This window comes from Musa acuminata, chromosome BXJ2-2 (genome assembly GCF_036884655.1).
Source record: "Musa acuminata AAA Group cultivar baxijiao chromosome BXJ2-2, Cavendish_Baxijiao_AAA, whole genome shotgun sequence".
Classification (NCBI taxonomy): Eukaryota; Viridiplantae; Streptophyta; class Magnoliopsida; order Zingiberales; family Musaceae; genus Musa; species Musa acuminata.
In genome coordinates this window covers 25,243,167-25,265,026 of record NC_088339.1, presented here as the reverse complement: position 1 = coordinate 25,265,026, position 21,860 = coordinate 25,243,167, and the positions used below count along the sequence as shown (strand labels likewise).

The 21,860-nt window shown below is 39.0% G+C and overlaps 4 protein-coding genes across 4 annotated transcripts; 1 reads left to right on the top strand and 3 right to left on the bottom strand.

Annotated features, from left to right (window-relative positions):
- The first annotated feature begins 254 nt into the window (after positions 1-254).
- LOC135604981 (probable polygalacturonase) lies at positions 255-2,417 on the top strand. The gene is made up of 5 exons (XM_065094639.1): positions 255-789; positions 998-1,118; positions 1,302-1,476; positions 1,554-1,624; positions 1,708-2,417. Exons 1-5 carry the CDS (start codon positions 331-333, stop codon positions 2,343-2,345), a joined length of 1,464 nt encoding a protein of 487 aa, XP_064950711.1. The 5' UTR covers positions 255-330; the 3' UTR covers positions 2,346-2,417.
- A 4,202-nt stretch (positions 2,418-6,619) lies between these two features.
- On the bottom strand, positions 6,620-9,200 carry LOC103976061 (alcohol dehydrogenase 1). Its single transcript, XM_009391244.3, has 9 exons — positions 9,035-9,200; positions 8,753-8,936; positions 8,334-8,659; positions 8,170-8,252; positions 8,001-8,076; positions 7,821-7,882; positions 7,243-7,338; positions 6,997-7,158; positions 6,620-6,897 (listed from the first exon to the last, which is right to left on the bottom strand). The coding sequence occupies exons 1-9, from the start codon at positions 9,069-9,071 to the stop codon at positions 6,781-6,783; spliced, it is 1,143 nt and encodes a 380-aa protein (XP_009389519.1). The 5' UTR covers positions 9,072-9,200; the 3' UTR covers positions 6,620-6,780.
- A 682-nt stretch (positions 9,201-9,882) lies between these two features.
- Positions 9,883-11,563, bottom strand: LOC135604980 (actin-66-like). Its single transcript, XM_065094638.1, has 4 exons — positions 11,401-11,563; positions 10,928-11,321; positions 10,232-10,845; positions 9,883-10,073 (listed from the first exon to the last, which is right to left on the bottom strand). The coding sequence occupies exons 1-4, from the start codon at positions 11,452-11,454 to the stop codon at positions 10,008-10,010; spliced, it is 1,128 nt and encodes a 375-aa protein (XP_064950710.1). The 5' UTR covers positions 11,455-11,563; the 3' UTR covers positions 9,883-10,007.
- A 4,566-nt stretch (positions 11,564-16,129) lies between these two features.
- LOC135605558 (putative RNA polymerase II subunit B1 CTD phosphatase RPAP2 homolog) lies at positions 16,130-20,595 on the bottom strand. Its single transcript, XM_065095785.1, has 6 exons — positions 20,004-20,595; positions 18,993-19,727; positions 18,665-18,858; positions 18,306-18,569; positions 16,737-16,895; positions 16,130-16,446 (listed from the first exon to the last, which is right to left on the bottom strand). Exons 1-6 carry the CDS (start codon positions 20,545-20,547, stop codon positions 16,354-16,356), a joined length of 1,989 nt encoding a protein of 662 aa, XP_064951857.1. The 5' UTR covers positions 20,548-20,595; the 3' UTR covers positions 16,130-16,353.
- Between the last annotated feature and the right edge of the window lie 1,265 nt (positions 20,596-21,860).

The window sequence follows — 21,860 nt, the reverse complement described above, 5'->3', positions numbered from 1 at the left end:
ACCATAGGGAAAAAGAGATATTATTATTATTATTATTATAAATATTAATTTGATAAAAAATAAAAGGAGGAATTAAGATGAGAAGAGAAGAGGGGATGAATGGGAGACACTTTTATGGCATTCCTACGAAGGCAAGCCTGCATAGAGTAGGATTCCCATTCCAATTTTAATTGCCAGCTGTCACCGACGCACAAACACGTGAGCGCGGGCTGGAACTTGCCATGCGCGCCAAAGCGTCACCGGACTTAACGGATCACGCGTTCCTCGCCATGCTCACGCCTCGTTACGACTTCCTCCGTGAAGCCTCGATGATGGAAGTATAGCGGACAGATGGACGTCCAAGAGAAGCATCCATGTCTGTGGCGCTGGCACCGGTGGCAGGACGGCCTGAGGCGGCCTTCGGTGGTGCTGCTCCTCGGAGCCATAGCCTTGTTGGGATGGTCATCGCTCCAGTCTACCCCGGCCTGGGTGGCTGTGGCCCCGGCGGCCGCCCCAGCCACGGCCAAGGACGATGTTGCCGTCGCCGGGAGGAGGAGTTGCGTGGAGTTCTACCGCCCCGTCGGGCCTAGGAATGTTGTCTTCTCCATCGAGGAGTTCGGTGGGGTGGGCGACGGTAGGACTTCGAACACCGAGGCGTTTCGGCGGGCCGTGCGTCGTCTCGGGGAGTTCGGAGACAAGGGCGGCGCTCAGCTTAATGTCCCTCCTGGGAGGTGGCTGACCGGTAGCTTTAATCTCACCAGCAACTTAACCCTCTTCTTGGAGAAGGATGCGATCATTCTGGGCTCTCAGGTACATCAAAACCACGATTCTATTAGGTTTCAAGCACTTCAACATGGTCCAACATTTGATCCAATCATCATGTCAAGGATATGAAGAGCTCTAATTTTCTTGGATGCTTTGAGTATTAAAGCTTCTTGCCTTGCTTAGATATCCTATCAAAAAGATCCGAGAGCATATACATTTTATTTTAAAGATCATTGTGTAACCCATTGCGTAGGATCCGGAGGAGTGGCCAGTAATAGAGCCATTGCCATCATATGGGCGTGGGAGAGAGAGACTGGGGGGACGTCATATTAGCCTCATTCATGGGGAGGGCCTCAGCGACGTCATCATTACAGGTCTCTCTCTCTCTCTCTCTCTCTCTCTCTCTCTCTCTCTCTCTGATGCATGAATAACTACACATTTGGTTCAGAAAACAAAGTGGTGAGATCGACAAGCATATGCAACATTGCATACCAAATGTTAAAGAACTTGTTTTTGTCTAGAAGAGAAGAAATGCTGAACGCCATACTTTGTTGCAGGGCAGAATGGGAGCATTGATGGCCAAGGCAAAATGTGGTGGGACTTATGGTGGAATAGAACCCTGAAGCACACAAGGGGCCACCTGCTTGAGTTGGTGAACTCAGAGAACATTCTCATCTCCAACCTAACCTTCCTCAACTCTCCATTTTGGACAATACACCCAGTTTATTGCAGGTCAGCCTTCGGTACATCGGTTTTCATGGCTGCTTTCAGATACTTTTCTCTCACAAGAAAATTTCATCTTCTTTCAGTAATGTGGTGTTAAAGAATCTCACAGTTTTGGCGCCACTTCATTCTCCAAATACCGATGGGATTGATCCGGGTATCTTGGCTTATCAGTTAATCCATTCAAGGGATCTTTCAGTAGATACTAATTCATCTTGTTTCCGGCCTTTGTGATTCCAGATTCAAGTTCACATGTCTGCATCGAGGACTGTTACATAGAGAGCGGGGACGATCTCGTCGCTGTGAAGAGTGGCTGGGATCATTATGGCATCGCCATGGCTCATCCTAGCTCAAACATAGTCATCCGAAGGGTCTCAGGAACAACTCCAACTTGCTCCGGTGTCGGAATCGGCAGTGAAATGTCTGGGGGTGTAAGCAACGTGGTGGTGGAAGACCTGCATGTCTGGGATTCTGCGGCTGCTGTGCGATTGAAGACCGACGTCGGACGAGGAGGATACATAACCAATGTCACTGTGACCAACGTGACAATGGAAAGAGTTAAGATTCCTATAAGATTCAGCAGGGGATCCAATGACCACCCTGATGAGGGATGGGATCCAAAGGCTTTCCCCAGAGTTAAAGGTGTCCGTATAAGCAATGTCGTAGGGTTTGATGTAGATAAAGCTCCAGTTTTGGAGGGCATCGAGGGCGCGGTCTATGAAGATGTCTGCATCAGAAATTTCAGCTTGTCTGTAACAGGCCGTGAACCCAAATGGCACTGCGAATTCGTTGCAGGAGAAGCCTATGACGTTTCCCCCTCGCCATGCCTGCAACTCAGCAGCAATGGGTCTTCGTCCTGGTGCAGACATTCATCATGAGTACATGAACAAGATGACAGAGAGAGTTTTGTTCCTTTGGTTCTCTTTTGTATAAGAGAAAGAGAGAGAGAGAGAGAGAGAGAGAGAGAGAGAGAGAGAGAGAGAGAGAGAGAAAGAGATTTAGGCTTGAATTTGATATTCATTCCATCTTCCTCTCTTCTCTTTAGAAAGAACAATGGTAGATATTTATAGTTCTACTAAATCCTCAATTTCTTTATAATCTTTTCAACAAGTAATCTTCTTACAGACTGATAATCCAATTATTTCACTAGTGTAATCAGTAACCTGAAACTCATCAGCTCAAAAGCGAAAAGCTTTCCTTCTTGCTTAAACATATAGCAACAAGAAGGCCCTGAAGAAGGATGAGCTCATCCTTATTACTGAAGCAGGCATCTGCTCCTGCCTGCATAAGGTTGAAGAATCAGTATCAAACTCATCAGTTTCTCTCTGACTGCATTAGGATACAAGAATACAACAGAGAACTGATAGTCCAGGAAGAATGATTGGAAATTCAACTCATGTTGCTAAGGGAGCATAGCAGCCAAAACATGCAACGATATGAGTTTTAATCTTATCAAAGATTTGAAACAACAATACCTGAAACTTCTTCCGAGATTTAACCACTGAATGTTCAAAATGTTTCAGTAAGCCTCTGTTTCTGATTTACTCTTTTGTAAATTGAAATACATACTGCTCTTTTACTGGTATACACAACTTTCAACATCAACAAGCATTAAATTTAGATTTAAGTATTTCGGATTTATGGTTTGAACCAAATGAGATTAATGGATCAGTTATTCTGGTGACAATTGATATCGACTTATTATATTTTTTATAAATTGAAGGTTTCAGGTAAAATTTTTTATGATATAACATAATGTTGTGAACTCCAATACTATTTTTACTATTTATCATTTTAAATAAAATAAATAAATAAATAATATCAGAGCCCCTAGATGGAGTTAGGAGGCACATCATGATGTGTAAAGAAATGCTACTATTCTTTTTCCCTTCAGATATCACCTACAATAAACAACATAAATTAGTGCATATTGTGGTATAAGCATGAAATACTATAAAAATTAATGGGCATATTGAACTAAAGCAAAAGCTTGAATCTTGCACTCTCTGTGCATAGAAAGTAAATACAGTTATATGCACAGTGAAATACTTTGACACATATCTTAAATTTGTGCCGGAGAAATTAATCTTTATTCATTCAACAAAATACATGTATATAGATATTTATAGGGTTAATTACATATTATCCATATAGTTAGTTATCTTTAGTATCTCAATCTTTATATTTTCAAGAGTTATATTGGGATTACTTACAAAAATGAAATATTTAAGTTTATTTCTTGACTCTGTTTACGAAAATACGTTATCATATATGAAAGATGATATTAAAATAGGGTCAAAAAATAATTTTACAGTTCGATTCTCACCAATATTAATTTCTCCTACCGTAACTTTTGCAAGTAGTAGTTGAGAAACCAATATTTCTATAACAATCGACAGATAAGGAAGAGGGCAAAATCACAAGAGAGAGAGAGAGATCCTTTTTAACAAGTGTTTCACTTTCCAACAAAATATCCGAAGACATAGAGAGAAAACGTGAAGCAATTGAATAGTACTGTCTCACTTTGTTTCCCAGTAAAACCCCTCTCTTTAATCTTTTTTCTTTGGACGATGAGAATAGTATTAAAAAATTATTTTTTTACTATGTTTTAACGTTATTTTTCTTACGTGATAGCACGTATAATATTTTTGTCAGCAAAATCGATAATGTGAGAAGGAATATAATTAAATATTTTATTTTCGTAAGTATAAAAGTTATAATATAACTTTTGAAAGTATAAAAACGAAGAGACTAGAGATAATAATTACAAAATTACAGAACTGAATAGTCGATAGTGAATCTTTGCATGAAATTGGTCTCGTGCTAATTACGTGTACATAATCTGAGGTTTATAACAGATTGGAGGATTTTTAACCATGAGACTGCTGTCAATTCCGTAGGTTAGATATAATAAAACCACATTCGCATGACAATTGGAGGTGATCACCATTCCGTTCAAACCAAAATCGAATCAAATCAATAATTTAATGAGTTTGAATCAAATCGGAGATAATGTGTATGAAACTGGATATTTTAATTCAAAGTTTATTGAGAATTAAAATTATCTGAAATTAATTTGGTTTCGATTTTAAATTTGACGGTGGTTTCGGAATCGAAAGCTGACGTTTCGGTCACCCCATAACAAATTCATGATGGGAAACTGACGAAACCTCATCGTCCGTTAATGGACAGCGGGACAGCACGATTGGACGTTTGGACAGGATCGCCGTAGGGGCGTTTGGATACGTACACCGACGCCATGGTGCAGCTCTGTGTCTTAGCCGAGAGACCGGACACGACCCGATGGACACGTACATCGACACCATAGGAGTGTTCGGAATATTACGATGCCTTTCGTAAGCTTGACCGCTCGAATCGAGAGACACAAGTCGCTCTGTTTCCTGCGTTGTGGAGAACCGAATCCAATTACGTGACAGTGCACCACTTCCTCCTGTCGCCAACTATGTCGTAACGTAGAGAACACGTTGAGCATTTTGCTAGAGTATAATATTTTATTCCAGACATATTATGTGGTCACATGAAGAATCGGAATTGATAACTGATACATCTATGATGCTTAGTCAGATCGACTGTTTCAACAGTAGTAGGATGTCTCCTTTTGATGGGATTCCAACATGTTTTTTATTATGCAGTCAACCAGCTTATGAACTATATCTATTCCACGTGCACATCCTGCATAAAATAAAATATAAAGTTAAAGATTCATTTTAGCATTTTGATAATGGATCACTTAAGATTTAATCATGCTTAAAATAATTTTTATATATTTAAAAATATAATATATAAGCTATTTTATCAAGTCTAAATTTAAGTTAACAATCGTTAATATCGTTGATTCATAATAAATTACTCATATAATAATATATATAATTTAATTTTTAAAAAAAATTATTTTAATCTTTATTATTTTGGTCATCGATCGCTTAAGTTTTATGGTTTTATTTATATCTAAAATAACCCTTATATTTTTAAAAACATAATATATAAATCCTCCGGTCAAGTCTAAGTTAACAGACATTAAAATCCGTTTACATAATATGCTGACTTATAATAAATTATTAATATAATAATATATATAATTTAAATTTAAAAAATATCTATTTTATCGAGGAAAATAAGAGGTCGAAGACAGAGGTGAGGGAGAGTTTGGACTATGCCCGATATATAGTTTATAGGATATTAGATGAATGAGGGACTATAGAGATCCAATGGATTGGATCCCCTTGTATCGTTTAGAGACTATAACATAATGACCTAGTATATCCATAGTTGATAAATTAAGTGAATTATTATGAAAATCAAAATTCACTGGATTAGAAAGAGTTCTAATAGGTATGACTCTTAGCTAATATTGAGCCTAGAGGATCACACACATATATGAGATATCCGCTAGAACCCATATCTTATTATATATCCAATAAGTTCCTGAATTATTAGATCATTTAGATGATGTCTAAGTAAGAGTAAATAAAAATTATTGATTAAAGATCTAAGATACTTGAATAATTGGATAAAGATTCAGTATCTAATAAAATAATTTATATGAGAGGCTAAAAGCTGACATAAACTAGTCATCTCTTAATCATTCGAGAAGCGTCGTACAATCTAGATTTTTCAATAACTTCCTCCCATCATTAATAATATTTTTTTAATTTAAATTATATATATTATTATATTAATAATTTATTATGAATCAATATGTCACAATATCTGTTAACTCATAAGAGTTTAAATGATATATAATCAAAATCACAAAGATTAAAATAATTTTTTATTAAATTTAAATTATATATTATTATATTAATAATTTATTATAAATACATAAATAATATAAAATGTTTATAAATTATTATTTTTTTAAAATATATTAATTATTTTAAATAGAATAAAATATAAAAACTTAAATGATCCATAACCAAAATGAATCTTAAAATTAAAATACACGAGAAGCATACTTATATCAATCACTAATAATTGTGTTGAATAGGCATGACAAAGATGTCGATACCCTTAAATTTCATGATATCAAAATTCAAACACAAACAATTATATCAGTAGCTAAATTTAAGCCAAATCATTTGGTCACACAGAGCAAAATGTAGATATATTGAATCAAACTTGCGAAAAAAGAAAAAAAAAACAAGTGAGCCATTATCTTTATTATAAGCTTCAAACAGCGGCTGTCAAGTCAAGATCTTGAAGAAACATAAAAAAAGTACTAATCCCATATACCACATAATTAGACTGCAAGAGAGACTTATTTTTTACTGGTTTAGCAATGCAGTAACTCGTCTAGCCATCCATTCGAATGATACAGCGGAGGCTCTCCCCCTTGAGCATGAGGTCAAAAGCCTTGTTGATCTCAGAGAACGGCACGGAATGGGTAATGAACTTATCCAATTCCAGCTCCTGCAACATCAGAGTGTGCCAAGAATTACTTATTACGGAGGGACCATCAGATCACATTAAGCTCAACTCTATATCAAACTCGGTCTACACCTCATTTACCTTGTTCATATACTTCTCGACGACCCCGGGGATATCTGTACGTGGCTTATAGTTCCCAAAGAAGGTTCCTTTTAGGGTTCTTTCGTTAAGGAAGTTCACAGGGTGTGTCTTGAATTCAGCATCTTTGTGAGGCACCCCGACAAGTACAGCAACTCCCCAACCCTGTAAGATGACAACCTTCAGAATTATGAGACATTGCCGTATATTAGATTTCTGAAAAGCAAGTTCACGGGGCAAGAGAAGTACATCATGAACACACTCAAATGCAGATATCATGGCGTTTATGTTGCCAGTGCATTCAACGCTACGATCAACTCCACCATTAGTCATTTCGGCAAGCACCTGTAAAAGTGATACATTCATCATGGGAAACACAGGTGATACATTTATTGAAATACAAATACAATGTCACACATGCTTAGTAGTTAGCAGCTTTCTTCCATTTGGAAATATGTGTGGTGGCAAATGGAGGAGATGAAATGTGGTATTCATCCCATTGATCATCAACTAACCCACTACCAAAATAAGGACTATGCATTTGCTTGGACTGATATGGTATATGTTTCATACTATTTATGAACTCTTTGCACATAATTTCTATAATTTGGATTTGTATATTATTCAATAATGGAATAATTCTTGTTATACTACTCTATGCAATGCATTTTCTTGAACACTCTTTATTACAGTAACTATAGCATGTTCTTGGTGATAGCATGTGGATCATACTTGAACATGAGGGGCTTTGCACAATGAGATCATGACAAAATGAGATATTTGATAGTAACCACAGAAGAATTAAATTGTGAGCCTCAGGAACAAACCTCTTGAACAGGTTTCTTATGGTCTGCAGGATTCACAAACTCAGTCACGCCAAACTTCTTAGCTGGTGATAAAACAAAATGAAGTTAGAACACAAATAGCTTGATAAGCACAAACAAAAATAGTGAGAAGATCCAAACATAGAAATAGACTCAAGTGAGGTAACAGTTCATTAATCCCACCTTCCTCAAATCTCTTAGGGTTAAGATCAACACCAATAATCCTTGATGCCCCTGAGGCCCTTGCCCCTTCAGCAGCCTAATTGAATAGAAGTTATGATGTCACAAACTAAAATAATATTTTCATTAAAGGGTTACAGAACAACATAATGAGAGGAAAAGAGAGACTCACTGCAAGGCCTACAGCTCCAAGGCCGAAAACAGCCACTGTTGAACCTTTTGGTGGTCTTGCAACATTGACAGTAGCACCATAACCTACATGAAATCAACAAGATCAGTCACTCTGTTGTCCTCAACATCCATCTGTATGGTTCGATAGGTGTTGGCGAGACTCACCTGTCGATATACCGCAGCTGATAACACAGACTTTATCGAGCGGAGCTGCGGGGTTGATTTTGGCGACGCATCCGACATGGAGGACCGTGTACTCGCTGAAGGTGGAGGTTCCCAAGAAATGGTAGATGGGCTTACCGTTGATGGAGAACCTCGACTGCCCATCACTAATCATCACTCCTCTGTCTGTGTTTATTCGGAGGAGATCGCACATGTTGCTGTCTTCGGACTTGCAGTGAGCACATTCCCTGCATTCTCCCGTGAAAATAGGGAGGACGTGGTCCCCCGGAGCAAGATCGGTGACACCCTCCCCCACGCTCTCCACAATTCTAAGAGCACCAAACAAGAACAAAGGTAACGAAATTGTGTTTCGGTAGACAAAAGCTAACACAGCTTTCTAGCTGAGACGAGATGATCCATACCCTCCAGCTTCATGGCCAAAGATCCGAGGAAACACAGGAGTCTGGCCCTTCGCTTCCCAGAAGTAGACATCAGTGTGGCAAAGAGAAGTGTACAGGATCTTGAGCCGAACCTCCATGGCCTTGGGAGGCGCCACCTCGACCTCTTCGATCACTAATGGCTTCCCGGCCTCCCAAGACACCGCGGCTGAGCAACAACCCAACCATCGAATCCAGATTCCATTAGCATCACAAGATTAATCGGAACTAAACAAGGCAAAAAGAACAAAACGATCAAAGGCCAACCTCTGCATTTGATGACCTGACCAGCCGTGCTCGACATCTCTTCCGCTCCTTCTCTCTCTCTCTCTCTCTTCGATCTTTCTCTTCGGTACACTTGAATTTGGAAAGACCAGCGACAGGGTTACTTATAGCCGGCTGTTAACTAGCATAGCGAAGAGAGAGAGAGAGAGAGAGAGACAGAGTTCGTTCCTTGATTACGTTCCCAATATTTTCCGCCGTCGCGTGGCAGCCTCATACAACGGCGAAACCAGGACCCGGTTTTGGAATACGGTAGTCTGCTGTAAGTATATTATTATCCTGTACCCGCGAATGAGACAAAAAGGGTGAATCGAGTAGCCAGGCTCTCAATCTGTGGAATGGACGAAGGTTCAGGTTATGGGCGGGAGTGGCGTACGTGGGAATCGCGTCGGTCTAAAACCGAGCGCTGGTTTCGGCAATTGATCCCTGGTTTTCGTGGCCATCCGCGGTTTTGTCGGTATCACCGTCTTTCTCTTTCTCTGGTACCTGTTCTTCGTTCGGGCCCCATTTCGCACGGGATTTGCTGGGATTTATTGTGACTTGCAGCATGATTTCTAAAATTAAAATTTAGAAACTTATCCATTATCTTGATAATTATCATGCAGTGAATATTATATTTAAAATACCCAAAAAATAAGATTTAAAATTAAAATTTATTAATAATAAATTTTTTTAATAACGAATAAGGATTCGACCCAACCGATAAATGTAACTTTAATGAGAATTTTTTCTTAATTAAAAATATTTTTATATATTAAATGGCTTATAAGATTACACCTGTATTTGAATGTGCAATAATGTATTAATCGATTGATATGCATATGTGAGTTGAATATAAATATTGCTTGAAGTGAACACATCAATTACATTATAGAATCTAAAGTATACAGCTCAAGAAAATCCAAAATACCCCCAATACAACCACTTCAATTTGATTACAAGCTCTTCCGGATGAGACTCAGAAGCACTTCCTGTGGACAATGGAAGGGCCATATTCTTGGTACTCCTCCTTTGAAATCCACGACTGTTTTCAATGCAAGAAAAGGAAGGAAAAAAACACATTATTAGCATGCATAAACTGGAGTTGAATCATTCACAAAAAAATAGGAAAAGTAATTGCAAGATGTAGACATGCATGAGATAACAATAATAATAACAAATAGGTCACTTGTCTATCATTACCTGTTCGAAACTGCTGATGGAGGCGAGGACGGAGCCACCAATCCAGACACTATACTTGCGTTCAGGAGGGGCGACGACCTTAATCTTGATACTCTTTGGGGCGAGGGCACTGACCTCCTTGCTCATGCGATCATCGATTCCAGGGAACAAGCTTGTGCCTCCGCTGAGAACGATGCTTCCGTAGAGATCCCTCCTAATATCCACATCACACTTCATGATGGAATTGTAAGTGAGCGAATGGATCCCATCAGCTTCCATACCGATCAGTGATGGCTGGAAGAGCACCTCCGGGCACCTGAACCTCTCTGCACCAATGGTGATCACCTGTCCATCCGGCAGCTCGTAGCTCTTCTCAAGAACGGAACTGCTGTTAGCTTCCTCTAGTTCATTCTCATAATCCAGGGCAACATATGCAAGCTTCTCTTTGATGTCCCTAACAATTTCCCGCTCAGCGGTGGTAGTGAAGGAGTAGCCTCTTTCTGTAAGGATCGTCATCAAGGCATCAGTGAGATGACGACCAGCTAGGTTCACACGAGAGATAGCATGAGGGAGGGCATATCCTTCATAAATCGGGACAGCATGGCTCACACCATCACCAGAATCCAGCACAATACCTGTCAACAGATGCCACAGATCATCATGTAAAGAAGATGCCTGAGACTTCAATGCTCGATCTAAGTCAAAGCAGGGCATTACCGGTCGTGCGACCACTGGCATAAAGGGAGAGAACAGCCTGAATTGCCACGTACATGGCCGGAACATCGAAGGTATCAAACATGATCTCGGTCATCTTCTCTCTGTTAGCCTTGGGGTTGAGAGGGGCTTCAGTGAGCAGCACAGGGTGCTCCTCGGGGGCCACACGGAGCTCGTTGTGGAAGGTGTGATGCCAGATCTTCTCCATGTTGTCCCAGTTGTTGACGATGCCGTGCTCGATAGGGTATGACAGGGTTAGCATACCCCTCTTGGATTGAGCCTCAGCACCAATATAAATATTTTTATTGTTCATCCCAATCATGACACTGGTGTGACGAGGTTGCCCGACGATGCTAGGGAACACGCTCCTGGGTGCATCATCTCCAGCAAAGCCAGCCTGCGGTTTTGGCAACATGAGCTACTCCAACAGTAATCGATCGATTGGAACATAGGAGAGGAAGAATCGAATGTCTGACCTTGACCATTCCAGTGCCATTGTCACAAACAATTGTCAGACCGTCAGTATCCATCTTCAGGGAACCTGAGAAGCCAATTCATAGCATAGCAATTAGAAGACATAATATAACATCTTCCATGTATTTACTACACATCCTCTCACAAACATTTAGCCGATCGAGTATCCCTCATTCATGTGCTTTAACAAGAAAAATAGCCTGGTCAATTCGAGATCAAATGGACAGATTACTTCTCATGTGATCTCCTGCGTTTCCTAATAACCTTAGAACCTCGATTATTTGTATCGTTCGTTTTTTGGGTCAATTTTCCAATCACTATCAGCAAACCATGGATCGAGATCAGCTTCTCAAGATTGAGCGTTTGAAACGGATCATAAATCATTCAGATTTTGGACATTAATCTTCTCAACAATGTGTCCGTCCACTAATCTTTGAACACGCTCGATCCACAATTTACCATTACAATCATGTTCGAACTCACACACTCGAGCAACTAGATCCTAAAATCGAACACAGGAAAAAACTAAAAATCCACCAAGTTTGAGATAAAAAGACGGTGATCAGTAGCACGCGCATAGGAATACGAAGAAGAAGCGATCGACCAACCTTAGGACAAGTCCTCAGCGCTTTCCCAAGAGAGAGGAAGGAGAACAGGGAGCGACACGAGAGGGAAGAGGAGACGGGACGACGGAAGGAATTTTAGCCGGGCGATTTCGAAACGGTATTCCGCCCATCATCGCGGTCGCAAGATTAAATAAAGGGCCTCGGAAGATCGACAACCGTCCGATGAACCCAGATCAGGGTCAGTAGACCGTGGGATCGGGTTCGGCGTAACGTGCGGTGTGGATGAGATGTTGAAGCCGTGCGGCCACGCCAAACCGTCGATTACTTGTTGTTCGTTAATTAATACCCGTCGAGGTTGAAACTTTATTGTTTTGTCGTCCTTTATACTATGGATTTTGTGTCAATTAAATTCTTGAGATGTTTATTTATTTATTTATTTATCTATCCGAGGTTGACTTTTTTATTATTATTTTATTTGTAAAAAAAATAAACATTTTCACACGTAGAGGTTTTGCCTTATTTGAATTAATATGTTTTGTAGATCAAGAAGAACCTAAGTAAAGAAAACATGGCTAATTGGTTCCTACGTCTTTAATCATAACGACAAGTTAGACATGTAATTAATTAATTTGAAACTAAAAATTTGTATGTTCTTATTCTAATTAGGGTTTTTGCCTTGTTTGGATTAATATATTAGTTATTTTTTATTTAAATTAAGAAAATAATTGAACTTTACTTAATTGTCTAAAAATATAGGCAAAATATTAATTAATTAACTCATAATTAATTTAATTTTTTAAATAATTTATTTCTTTTGGTAAGACTCTCCTTTTCCTTTTATTAAAAAATGAAGAGATGTCTCTAAATCTTTGTCTCTCATTACTTTTTGAGAAAATAAAATATTATTATTTTTTGACATGATTAAATTTAATTATAAAGTATTTTAGTCTTGATCTAATGAAATGTCACTATAAAGCATCCTTTACGCTTTGATAAGGGGAAGTGACATGTGGGCAATTGCAAACATGCCATCCTATAAACCTGATATCTATTTTCAATTATCATTAATGCCCTTCATTGAGAATTAACTTCATCATGAGTCATTGTACTATAACTATAATGTTCAATGATTCGACATACATCTTCACGATTAAATAATGACTGATGATTCTACTTAATCAACTTGTAAATTAATTATCCACTTAATTTTAGTAGTGATTCATAGCCCACTATCAAAATGGTCATTGAATCCTCCAACCCAATTAACTTTATTATTGGACCTCGGTGGATAAGAACCTGTGACAATCTCATAAGTTAGACTTAAAGTTGGATTTAAATCTTTAACTTATTAGATAACTAAAATATAAAATAATATATTAGCGCTAGGAGGGCCCAACATATCATAAGCAGATCGTGACAAAACTCTTTGAAATCCTTCAAATGAACACATAATGAATATGACCAAGTATTATTCGATCATAATATGACCAAATTCAATCACGAAGAGTCCTCTGATAATGATGCAGTTACATCTGATCATAAAACATCTTTCAATGATGATGTGAGGCTAATAGAGACCAAGGGATAAGAAATAATTAGTAATAAGATCGATCTTATACGAAAGTGTTCAAAAGTTCATCAAATATTCTAAAACTCGAAGGTATCAACGATCAACTATATAATAAGTGTAAAGAAAATAAAGACTGAATGATCCCCTTAATAAGAGTTCTATTGTCAGGTCATTCAATCTCCTCGTATCCCGATCGTTTTTTTTAATGTTGTCATACATCTTTCCTAATTAGCTATAAGCAAAATCAACTATTCATGAATCTTTATAAATTAAATTAAATCATATCAAACATTGTAATCAAGGGAGCCAGTGATAGTTATACTTATGAAGAACTCAAAAGGATAATTATAGAACCACTATAGTGCTCATCACGTAAGCCAATGCCCTAAGGTGACGATGATTAGTTGCACATGTGATTTGCATAATGATAAGGTATGTGTAGAAAATATCTCCTCGATGACAATGGTGATCAAATATAGTCATGAGGTAACATTCTATGATAATACGATCAAATCTAATAATAAAGAATCCTATACGATCAAATCTAACAATAAAGAATCCTATATGGTCAAATCCAACCAGAAAGTATTATTCGATAATGATGTAGGGTTGATAAGACTAAGTGGGAGAAGAACTAGTGACTAGTCTAATTCCAAAGAAGAAAAAGAAGATGATAAATATGACATCTAGACCTTAAGCTTTAGAAGTCCATAGAAGATTCTAAGATTCTAAAACTAAAAGGTCAAGAGATTCAATCTCATGGAAGCATATAGAAAATGAAGGTTAGACAACTCCTTTTATAGGAACCAAGTGATCTTTGAATTTAACTACCGGGCCTTATTGATTGTTCGATGGTTCAATTGGAAAAGTGACAATGCAACCATTAATGATCGTCATCAGGAGTGCAATCTCTTCATATCCATGATGATTTGACTAAATGTTGATATAGAGCATTCCTTGTTGATAAGGGATGTAAAAATAGTTGCAATGCCCATTAGGCAAGTTAGTACCCAAGCTGATAGTGACTAGTTACACACAATATAATCAAATCTGATCATGAAGAAACCTCTAACAATGATACGATAAAATTATATTATGAAGCATCAGTCAATGTCAATATGGGATTGACATGAACCAAGGGAGAAGAAGCAACTAATGATCCATACCTTCTATGAAAGGGTTTGGAAGTTCACTGAAGGTTCTTGATATAGAAATTATGACAAGTGGATGGTTGCTCATACTTCATCTCCTCTATCAAGCCAACAACTAGTTCTCACACCACCTTTATCTAGCTAGTATGTGTAACCATTCTTGACATTAATTATGATCCCGAACCCAATGGTCATATACCACACTTTAAAAGGCCTCTCATGTGTATTATTGATGATATAAATTTTGATACAAATTACATCTTATAGATTCGACATTTAATTGAATTCTCTGAACTCAAACTAACTTAAGTATTAAAGGACCTTATTGTGGTATGCCCTTGACATAATCATATAGGATCTCGATCTATATATTCTACTCATCGCAATCTGAGATAAATTTGAAAATGGACCTCATTAGCTTTGAATCTCCATCCACATTGAACAACCAAAATTTGACTTAATAGATTGCCATAAAATTTGTCACCCAATCTAAAACATAAAGCAACGAGGGTTTGAACATGCACAACATGAGTTGTCAAAAGTTAAAACACAATCAAATCGGCCATGAAACACTTCACTAGGATGATAGCATTGTCAAATGGATCATAAAGCGTATGCTATAATAACATAAAAGCAAGCATTATATTATGATGACAATGCAATTGACATGGTCAAGTTAATCGTAAAGACACTCCAAAGACAATATGTTCAATCCATACAATAAACATCCTACTACAACAACACAACCAGATCAACCTCGTGATTCTTAACCAAAATTCAGTAGTTGGTAGCCAAATAAATTCTATATTGTATCCCGACCTTGCTCTACGTATTATAACACCATGGAGGGACAAATGTTACAGGGAGTATGACAGACACCTCATTTTCATTTGACTAATACTTGGTCACCAAGCCACCTTTATCCAACTAACATGAACATCTCGACTTTATTCAATGGATACGCCATATAGGGCCAAGACTTACAATGCATCATTTAATGGTGCACTATCAAGGGGTTCGATTTAGCTCCACACAAAATCCATGCAACACCAATGAAAAGCTGACAAGTCATTATCACATGTTCCTCGGGTTTGATGTGATCTATGACCTCATGATCGTATGGTTCTTATAACTGTTCATGACATTAACCACAATCTCAAATCCAACAATTGTGTATAACACTACAAAAAGACCTGCCAGGTATATAATTGAGCATATGATAGATTCTAATATAAATTACATCTTATAATTTCAACATTTGACTTGAGATCCTCTAAACATGAACTAACTTGAGTACTAAAAAAACCCTCATAGATACTCTCCCAACATAATTTTGCAAGGTCTTGACATAGATTTTCTGCTCATCCCAACTTGAGATAGACTTATAAGTAGATTTAATAGTTTTAAAACTCAAAGATCTAGAGAGTCAACCACACAATAAGTGTGAAGAAAATGAAGGTCCAATGACCCTTTTATAGGGCTAGAGTGATTCTTGAGTTCTATTGTCTAGTCCTTTGATTGCTGGACAATATTATCTAGTCATATTATATCAAATTCTATTACCCAGAGGAGGGTCCAACAAGAAACTAATACCACTACACTTTACATAGAGCCATTTGATATATGATGAGTCACTGCAAGGAGTCCATGCTTTCATTATCCACCTCTTTATATTGGAATGTCAGAAGACCTGCCTAATGGAGTAAATAGATCTCTCATGGAGTCATACTCCTGGCTGCTAACCTCGGCAGGATTCAACACCTGTTCCATCCAAAAAATGCAGGTGGAGTTATTACCCCAAAAATAGATAATAAAATAATAAAAATCTTTCCACCTATTGAATGTGTTCCTTGAAATGAAGTCCTCATAGCCAAAGAACATTCCATGACAAAAGAACAGATAATGATACAAAGCAACCTAGTTGATTAATCAACTCCTGGTGGTGCTTTATCATGGTTAAAGAAGCTTAGAATCAGCAAGAGCTTGACTTGCAATAAACAGAAAAAGGACAAAAAAGAGAGAGGAACATTAGTGGTACAGTGGTCTTTGACCTTGTGTAGCAGCAAATCCATATTTGTCACTTCTGAAGCCAAGGATGGCAGTCTGTGCACGGAAAGGGCATCAAGAAACAAAAGGACAACAACTTGCCATTGCTCGAGTTTGAAGGAAGGCAGTGCATCTACAAATGACATTGTATCGAGCAAGCATCCCTGAAATAATACATTATCATTACAACAATCATAAAGTTATTCATTGAAAAAAAATTGCTGGAGACAATCAGGTAATCTGTAAAAATAAAGAACATAGTAGCATCATAAAAATATGATAAGGGTGAATGGTTAAGATCTTCATATTACTATGCAGAAGTTCATATTTAGGTGTTCAAGTAATCTAAACTTAAGCAACTTGTAAAACTTTAAGCAACTAGCAGAAAATTGACTTAGTGGAGTATGGTAAAATTGTAAAACATTTCACATATCACAATATAAACAAATTGGAATGCACATGTATCATCTAAATGGCAGATTCAATGCAGACAAACTGTCATAGTTACTTTAAGGAGGTGCAAGCCGTCAATCTGTGGTGGACAAATCAAGCCTAATGCATTGCTTCAAAAGTTAACCCCATCCAGAAGCTTTGTAGGAATCATGATTCATAATATTCAAAATATCAATATCCTGAATTGTGAAATCAAGATTTCATCCACCCTAAATTGTAATAGGTATTTTATGAAAAATGGCACCACTATTTCCAATAAATTTTATAGAAACAGAGTTCAAACCTTTTATGTGTCCCCTGTAAGTTGTTGAAAAAAAGTAAAACACCAAAAGAAGAGTTCGTGTAGCCTTTATAAATCTTATTCTACTATGGCAATGTAAGTGCTTCTGTTTGATTTGATGAAAGACTTGTATAGATATAGGTGTACATATAGATACAAAATCTCTCTCGGCACCTACTTCAGGCTACTTGTGCCATTCCATCATTGTAAAACCTAAATAGTTACAGAACCTTTTGAGAGGTGAATTCTGCAATTTGGAGACCAATTTGTTCTATGGCCATGGTCTTGCATGTCTCATTATGCTCGTCTCAAGATTATCTTCCGAATTTTTTGATCTTGTTACTAATTAATCTATTTTTATCTTCACTCAATTGTGCACAACAGAATAACTTTCTAAAAAGAATAATACATTTATTTATACATAATGTTTGTATCTCCATGCATATGCTACAAATATCTTGAACAGAGTTGTCTATAGCTTATTGTTGGCTATTAGCATCAGATATCTTTAATGAATTTACAACTTCCACAACCTAGGATAACATTTCCTGTAGCTGTAGAGAGTCAATGCTAACTCATCCAGCCTCCTAGAATGCAACAACCTTTGGTACTTTTATTGTGAATGAATAACTAGGAGTTGGTATAGGCATTATGTTGCACTTTCCTCTGACCCTTTTTTTTGTCAATTCATCTTTCCATCCCAGCTGACATGTTGCCCCAGCAGAACACCACCATAATCGGATAGGAAGTAAACAGAAAAACTTGGATTGTGTAGATCAATTTTCTTAAGTAAAAGAACTCAATTGCTGCATAGAAGAAACAACAAGAAATATCGTCATACCACAGTTCTCTCCAAAGTTGAAAGTGGAACTGGCAAACTAATTTCCATGACAAGCCCTGACAAGGCACGACAAATACATCCATCAATAGTTCGTCTTATCTCAGATGAGTGACCATCTTTCAAGATTATCTTGTGAGGGTATTCCCTCCCATTAACATACAAGAAATCCTCCTGTGAACTTTTGTCACATCCATATATATAAGCCAAAGAAGAACATGTTATCCATCCAAAAAGTGCCATCCACATTGTGGCAAATGATGATAACTGAAAGAAGAATTGTTATAAATTTATGTAAGTAATCCACTAATTAAAAGGAAAAGGGAAATTTATAGGAATTATAGGAGAAAATAAAAACTTACTTTCAAATCGAAACCTTCAGGTGGAGTGTCATGCCATGAGTCTTCAACATCAAACATGTCTGTGTCGAGAAACACAGTCTTCTTAGGCCACTTGACATATCCCCTTTCAAATTCGAATGTATCCTCATCTTCCTCGACATCCCCCTCATCAACACATTTTGGTTGTGGTAAGATAACAATTCCAGCCTCAGAAGCTTTTGCAAAAGAGGGGGAAAAAAGAGAGGAACCTAGTCAGTCATATCTTTCATTTTTTCACCTTTCTGTGGCAAAATCTATCTATATTACCCTAATAAAAAAGGCAAGGTATAACTCCAGTAGTATGTCAAACCTGCATCTCCAGCTTCAGCGATGCCTGAAGCAACAGCCTCTGCTGCCTGAGTAAGTGCAGCTGCACAAGCCTCAGCTGATGCAAATCTTAAAAAGCTGTCATCTTCAACTTGTGATTCTTCAGGTTTCGTACTACTTTTAAGGTCATCTTTTCTTTCTTCCTGAGCCATGTTTTCTCTCTCATCAGCCCATTTGACAGACTTACTAGCATTTTTGGACCTTGAAGTCTTAAGAGACGATTTCAACACAGACCCCTTGTCCATGGAAACCTTCTTTTCAAATTCATATGCAACCTTCTGAGAACCTGTTGTACTTTCCATGTGAATCCCACTGTCCAATTCTGATATCAGCGACTCCTTATCACCAACAAATGTTGTACTAGTATAGTCCAGCTTTGGAGTATTTTGAGCTGCAGCAGATGACCCAGGAGGAACCTGCTCACCAACAATTATGGTGCTCATGAACTCCACCTTGTGTGTCTTGTTCTTCTTTGAGTGTTTGCTCGCCTTAGATTTAGAAGATTTTGATGCAGATTTGGTTGCCTTTGCCTCTCTCTCCTCAAGAACAACGTCTTCCAACTTCTTAGCTATTGCTTCTGAGGCATCTACTGTACCACGGGATGAGTAAGCAAGTCCATCATCCTCATTTTCGAGGATTACAGCACTTTCAAATTCAACTTCACCAGGTGCAGCATCTTCTACTTTCTTCTTGGGCTGCTGATTCTGTTTGACTCCACCTGCAATTAGAACGCATGCTCACTCCTATGTTCACAGAAAAAACCCGCAAAAAACAAAATATCACACAAAAAGAATTCAAAAAAGTTTTTATGAGATCAAAAGATAGTTTCTTTGTCCACAGCAAGATATAATATGTCCGTTGCGTGTGTAAACAACAATCTATTCATCCCAAATGTTCACAATCTTTTATGAAAGAGATGCATTAACATGTCCATTAACAATAGAGAAACGACCAAACAATCTAAACAAGGATTGAAAGAGAAGTATAATTTCACCTCGGTTGCGGTCGTAATTAGGAACATAGCCCTCGATAGCATTAGATGGTCCAATCCATTCGTCCAGAGAAACCTCTCCTTTTTCCGCGTCGCTCCTCTCCCGAATAGTCAAACTCGAAATCCCCAAATCCCCATCGGACGATTCCTGGCGTCGGAACAAGCCCAGGATCTCTTCAATCTTGGAGGCACTCACGTCTGAGCTCCTCTCGCTGCTGAGGGTCGCCGAGAAGGCGCGACTAGAGACGACGCAAGCCTCACAGCAGTACTTGTAGGTCTCCTCGAGGTCGTAGACCTTGTGCTCGCGGAGTGAAATGCGATACCGGCCCCTCTTTTGGCGGTCGGAGGGGAGAGGGTTGCGGCAGAGCGGGTAGCCGCAGACATCGGCGATGGATAGCTCCACGACGACGTCCTCGTAGTCGGACCGGGACAGGAGGGCGGCGGCGGCGAGTAGATGGTGTTCGGATCGGGCGGCGCCATTAAGGAGCGCTTGCTGAATTTGGTAGACGGCGTCCGCGACGGTGGCGGCCGTCGGCGGAACAGCCATGGTCGAAGAAATGAGAGAAACCTAAGGGTTTCAAGGTTGAAGAGAACCCGTTATGTTATATATATATACATATATATATATATATATATATATATATATATATATATATATATATATATATATATATATATAACGGTCATTGCTTGTCGAGCACGCCACGATGTATCACGGTAGTTAACTTTGATGATGGCAAGGAGATGGCTAGAACGGGGGTTTCTCCTTCCTCCTCCCTTGCACGACCCATCGGCATCGCCCATGTGAACCGACACACCGCTCCACCCTTAAGCGTTGCCACCACCTTCATCGCGGAAGACCTCTTCCACGTGGTCACCTCCTCCTCCCTCCTACTTATCGACGCCATGGCAATAAGGGGCGAAAGCAGGTGGGTGGAAATAGTTGAGAGCAAACGATCGAGCAGCGGTGGAGCCTAAAGAAGAAGCTTGTTGCCATCTCTCTTACCCACTTCATAGCCAGCGAGGCGGAGCCGACGGGGTATAAGCGGTAGGGTGGAGACGATCGAGATGGAAGCAATAATCGATTATAACAAAAGATATATATAAAATTATAAAAAAATAGGAGTACCATCTAAAAACACAAAATATGAGTTCTATAAAAAAAATCCAAAAAGAGATTTTTAAAAAAATATTATATATATTAATAATACTATATATATATATAAGGCATTTTACACCCCCAAAAAAAAAATCGGATTTTACTTGGGGCGTCCTTTTTCGTACTTTAACGAAATGACTCTTTCGCCACCGGCCCCGCCCAGCCGCCGCCCCTGATCACTAGCACACTGTCGCCCTCCTCCAGGACCTCCAGCGTCGTCGCCACTTCGCCGCCTTCCACCAGTCGTCCCTTTGCCTTCACCACCGTAGCCTTGCCCCTCCTCACCATTATCGCCAGCATCACCAGAGGGCAGAGGATGAGTAAGGGGGAGCGGGAGCGAGGGAGGGTGACGCGGGCGACGCCGAGGGTGCGGTCGGGATTGGAAGGGCGGGGCCCCATGTGCAATCTGGGATGAGGAAGGGAGAGCGATGGAAGCGACACTGAGGGCACGGTCGGGGACGAAAGGGCAGGGCTCCATGAGCGATCAAAGACAGGGATGAGGAAGGGGGAGCGACGGAGGGCAACACCGAGGGTGCGGTCGGGTTCGGAAGGGCAGGGCCCCATGAGTGGGGCCATAGGGCTCCGCGGGCGACGGTGACGGTGACGGTGTGCCGATGGTCGGGGATGTGAATGGTGGCACAAAGGGTGTTTTCATCGGAAGTGACGAAAAAACGGCATCCCCATATAAAAGACTCGTGTTC

What these genes read in the sequence shown, in the direction of transcription:
- LOC135604980 (XM_065094638.1), bottom strand. Translation starts at nt 11,454, where the DNA reads ATGGATACTGACGGTCTGACAATTGTTTGTGACAATGGCACTGGAATG. An exon ending in TGCCAGTGGTCGCACGACCG is followed by an intron (nt 10,846 to 10,927) that starts GTAATGCCCTGC and finishes ATCTGTTGACAG; the next exon opens with GTATTGTGCTGGATTCTGGT. An exon ending in CCATCAGCAGTTTCGAACAG is followed by an intron (nt 10,074 to 10,231) that starts GTAATGATAGAC and finishes CATTGAAAACAG; the next exon opens with TCGTGGATTTCAAAGGAGGA.
- LOC135604981 (XM_065094639.1), top strand. Translation starts at nt 331, where the DNA reads ATGGACGTCCAAGAGAAGCATCCATGTCTGTGGCGCTGGCACCGGTGG. An exon ending in CGATCATTCTGGGCTCTCAG is followed by an intron (nt 790 to 997) that starts GTACATCAAAAC and finishes CCCATTGCGTAG; the next exon opens with GATCCGGAGGAGTGGCCAGT. An exon ending in ATACACCCAGTTTATTGCAG is followed by an intron (nt 1,477 to 1,553) that starts GTCAGCCTTCGG and finishes ATCTTCTTTCAG; the next exon opens with TAATGTGGTGTTAAAGAATC.
- LOC135605558 (XM_065095785.1), bottom strand. Translation starts at nt 20,547, where the DNA reads ATGGCTGTTCCGCCGACGGCCGCCACCGTCGCGGACGCCGTCTACCAA. An exon ending in CTGAAGGTTTCGATTTGAAA is followed by an intron (nt 18,570 to 18,664) that starts GTAAGTTTTTAT and finishes TTCTTCTTTCAG; the next exon opens with TTATCATCATTTGCCACAAT. An exon ending in TGGATTTGCTGCTACACAAG is followed by an intron (nt 16,447 to 16,736) that starts GTCAAAGACCAC and finishes TGGATGGAACAG; the next exon opens with GTGTTGAATCCTGCCGAGGT.
- LOC103976061 (XM_009391244.3), bottom strand. Translation starts at nt 9,071, where the DNA reads ATGTCGAGCACGGCTGGTCAGGTCATCAAATGCAGAG. An exon ending in CAGCTGCGGTATATCGACAG is followed by an intron (nt 8,253 to 8,333) that starts GTGAGTCTCGCC and finishes GATTTCATGTAG; the next exon opens with GTTATGGTGCTACTGTCAAT. An exon ending in TCGAGAAGTATATGAACAAG is followed by an intron (nt 6,898 to 6,996) that starts GTAAATGAGGTG and finishes CTGATGTTGCAG; the next exon opens with GAGCTGGAATTGGATAAGTT.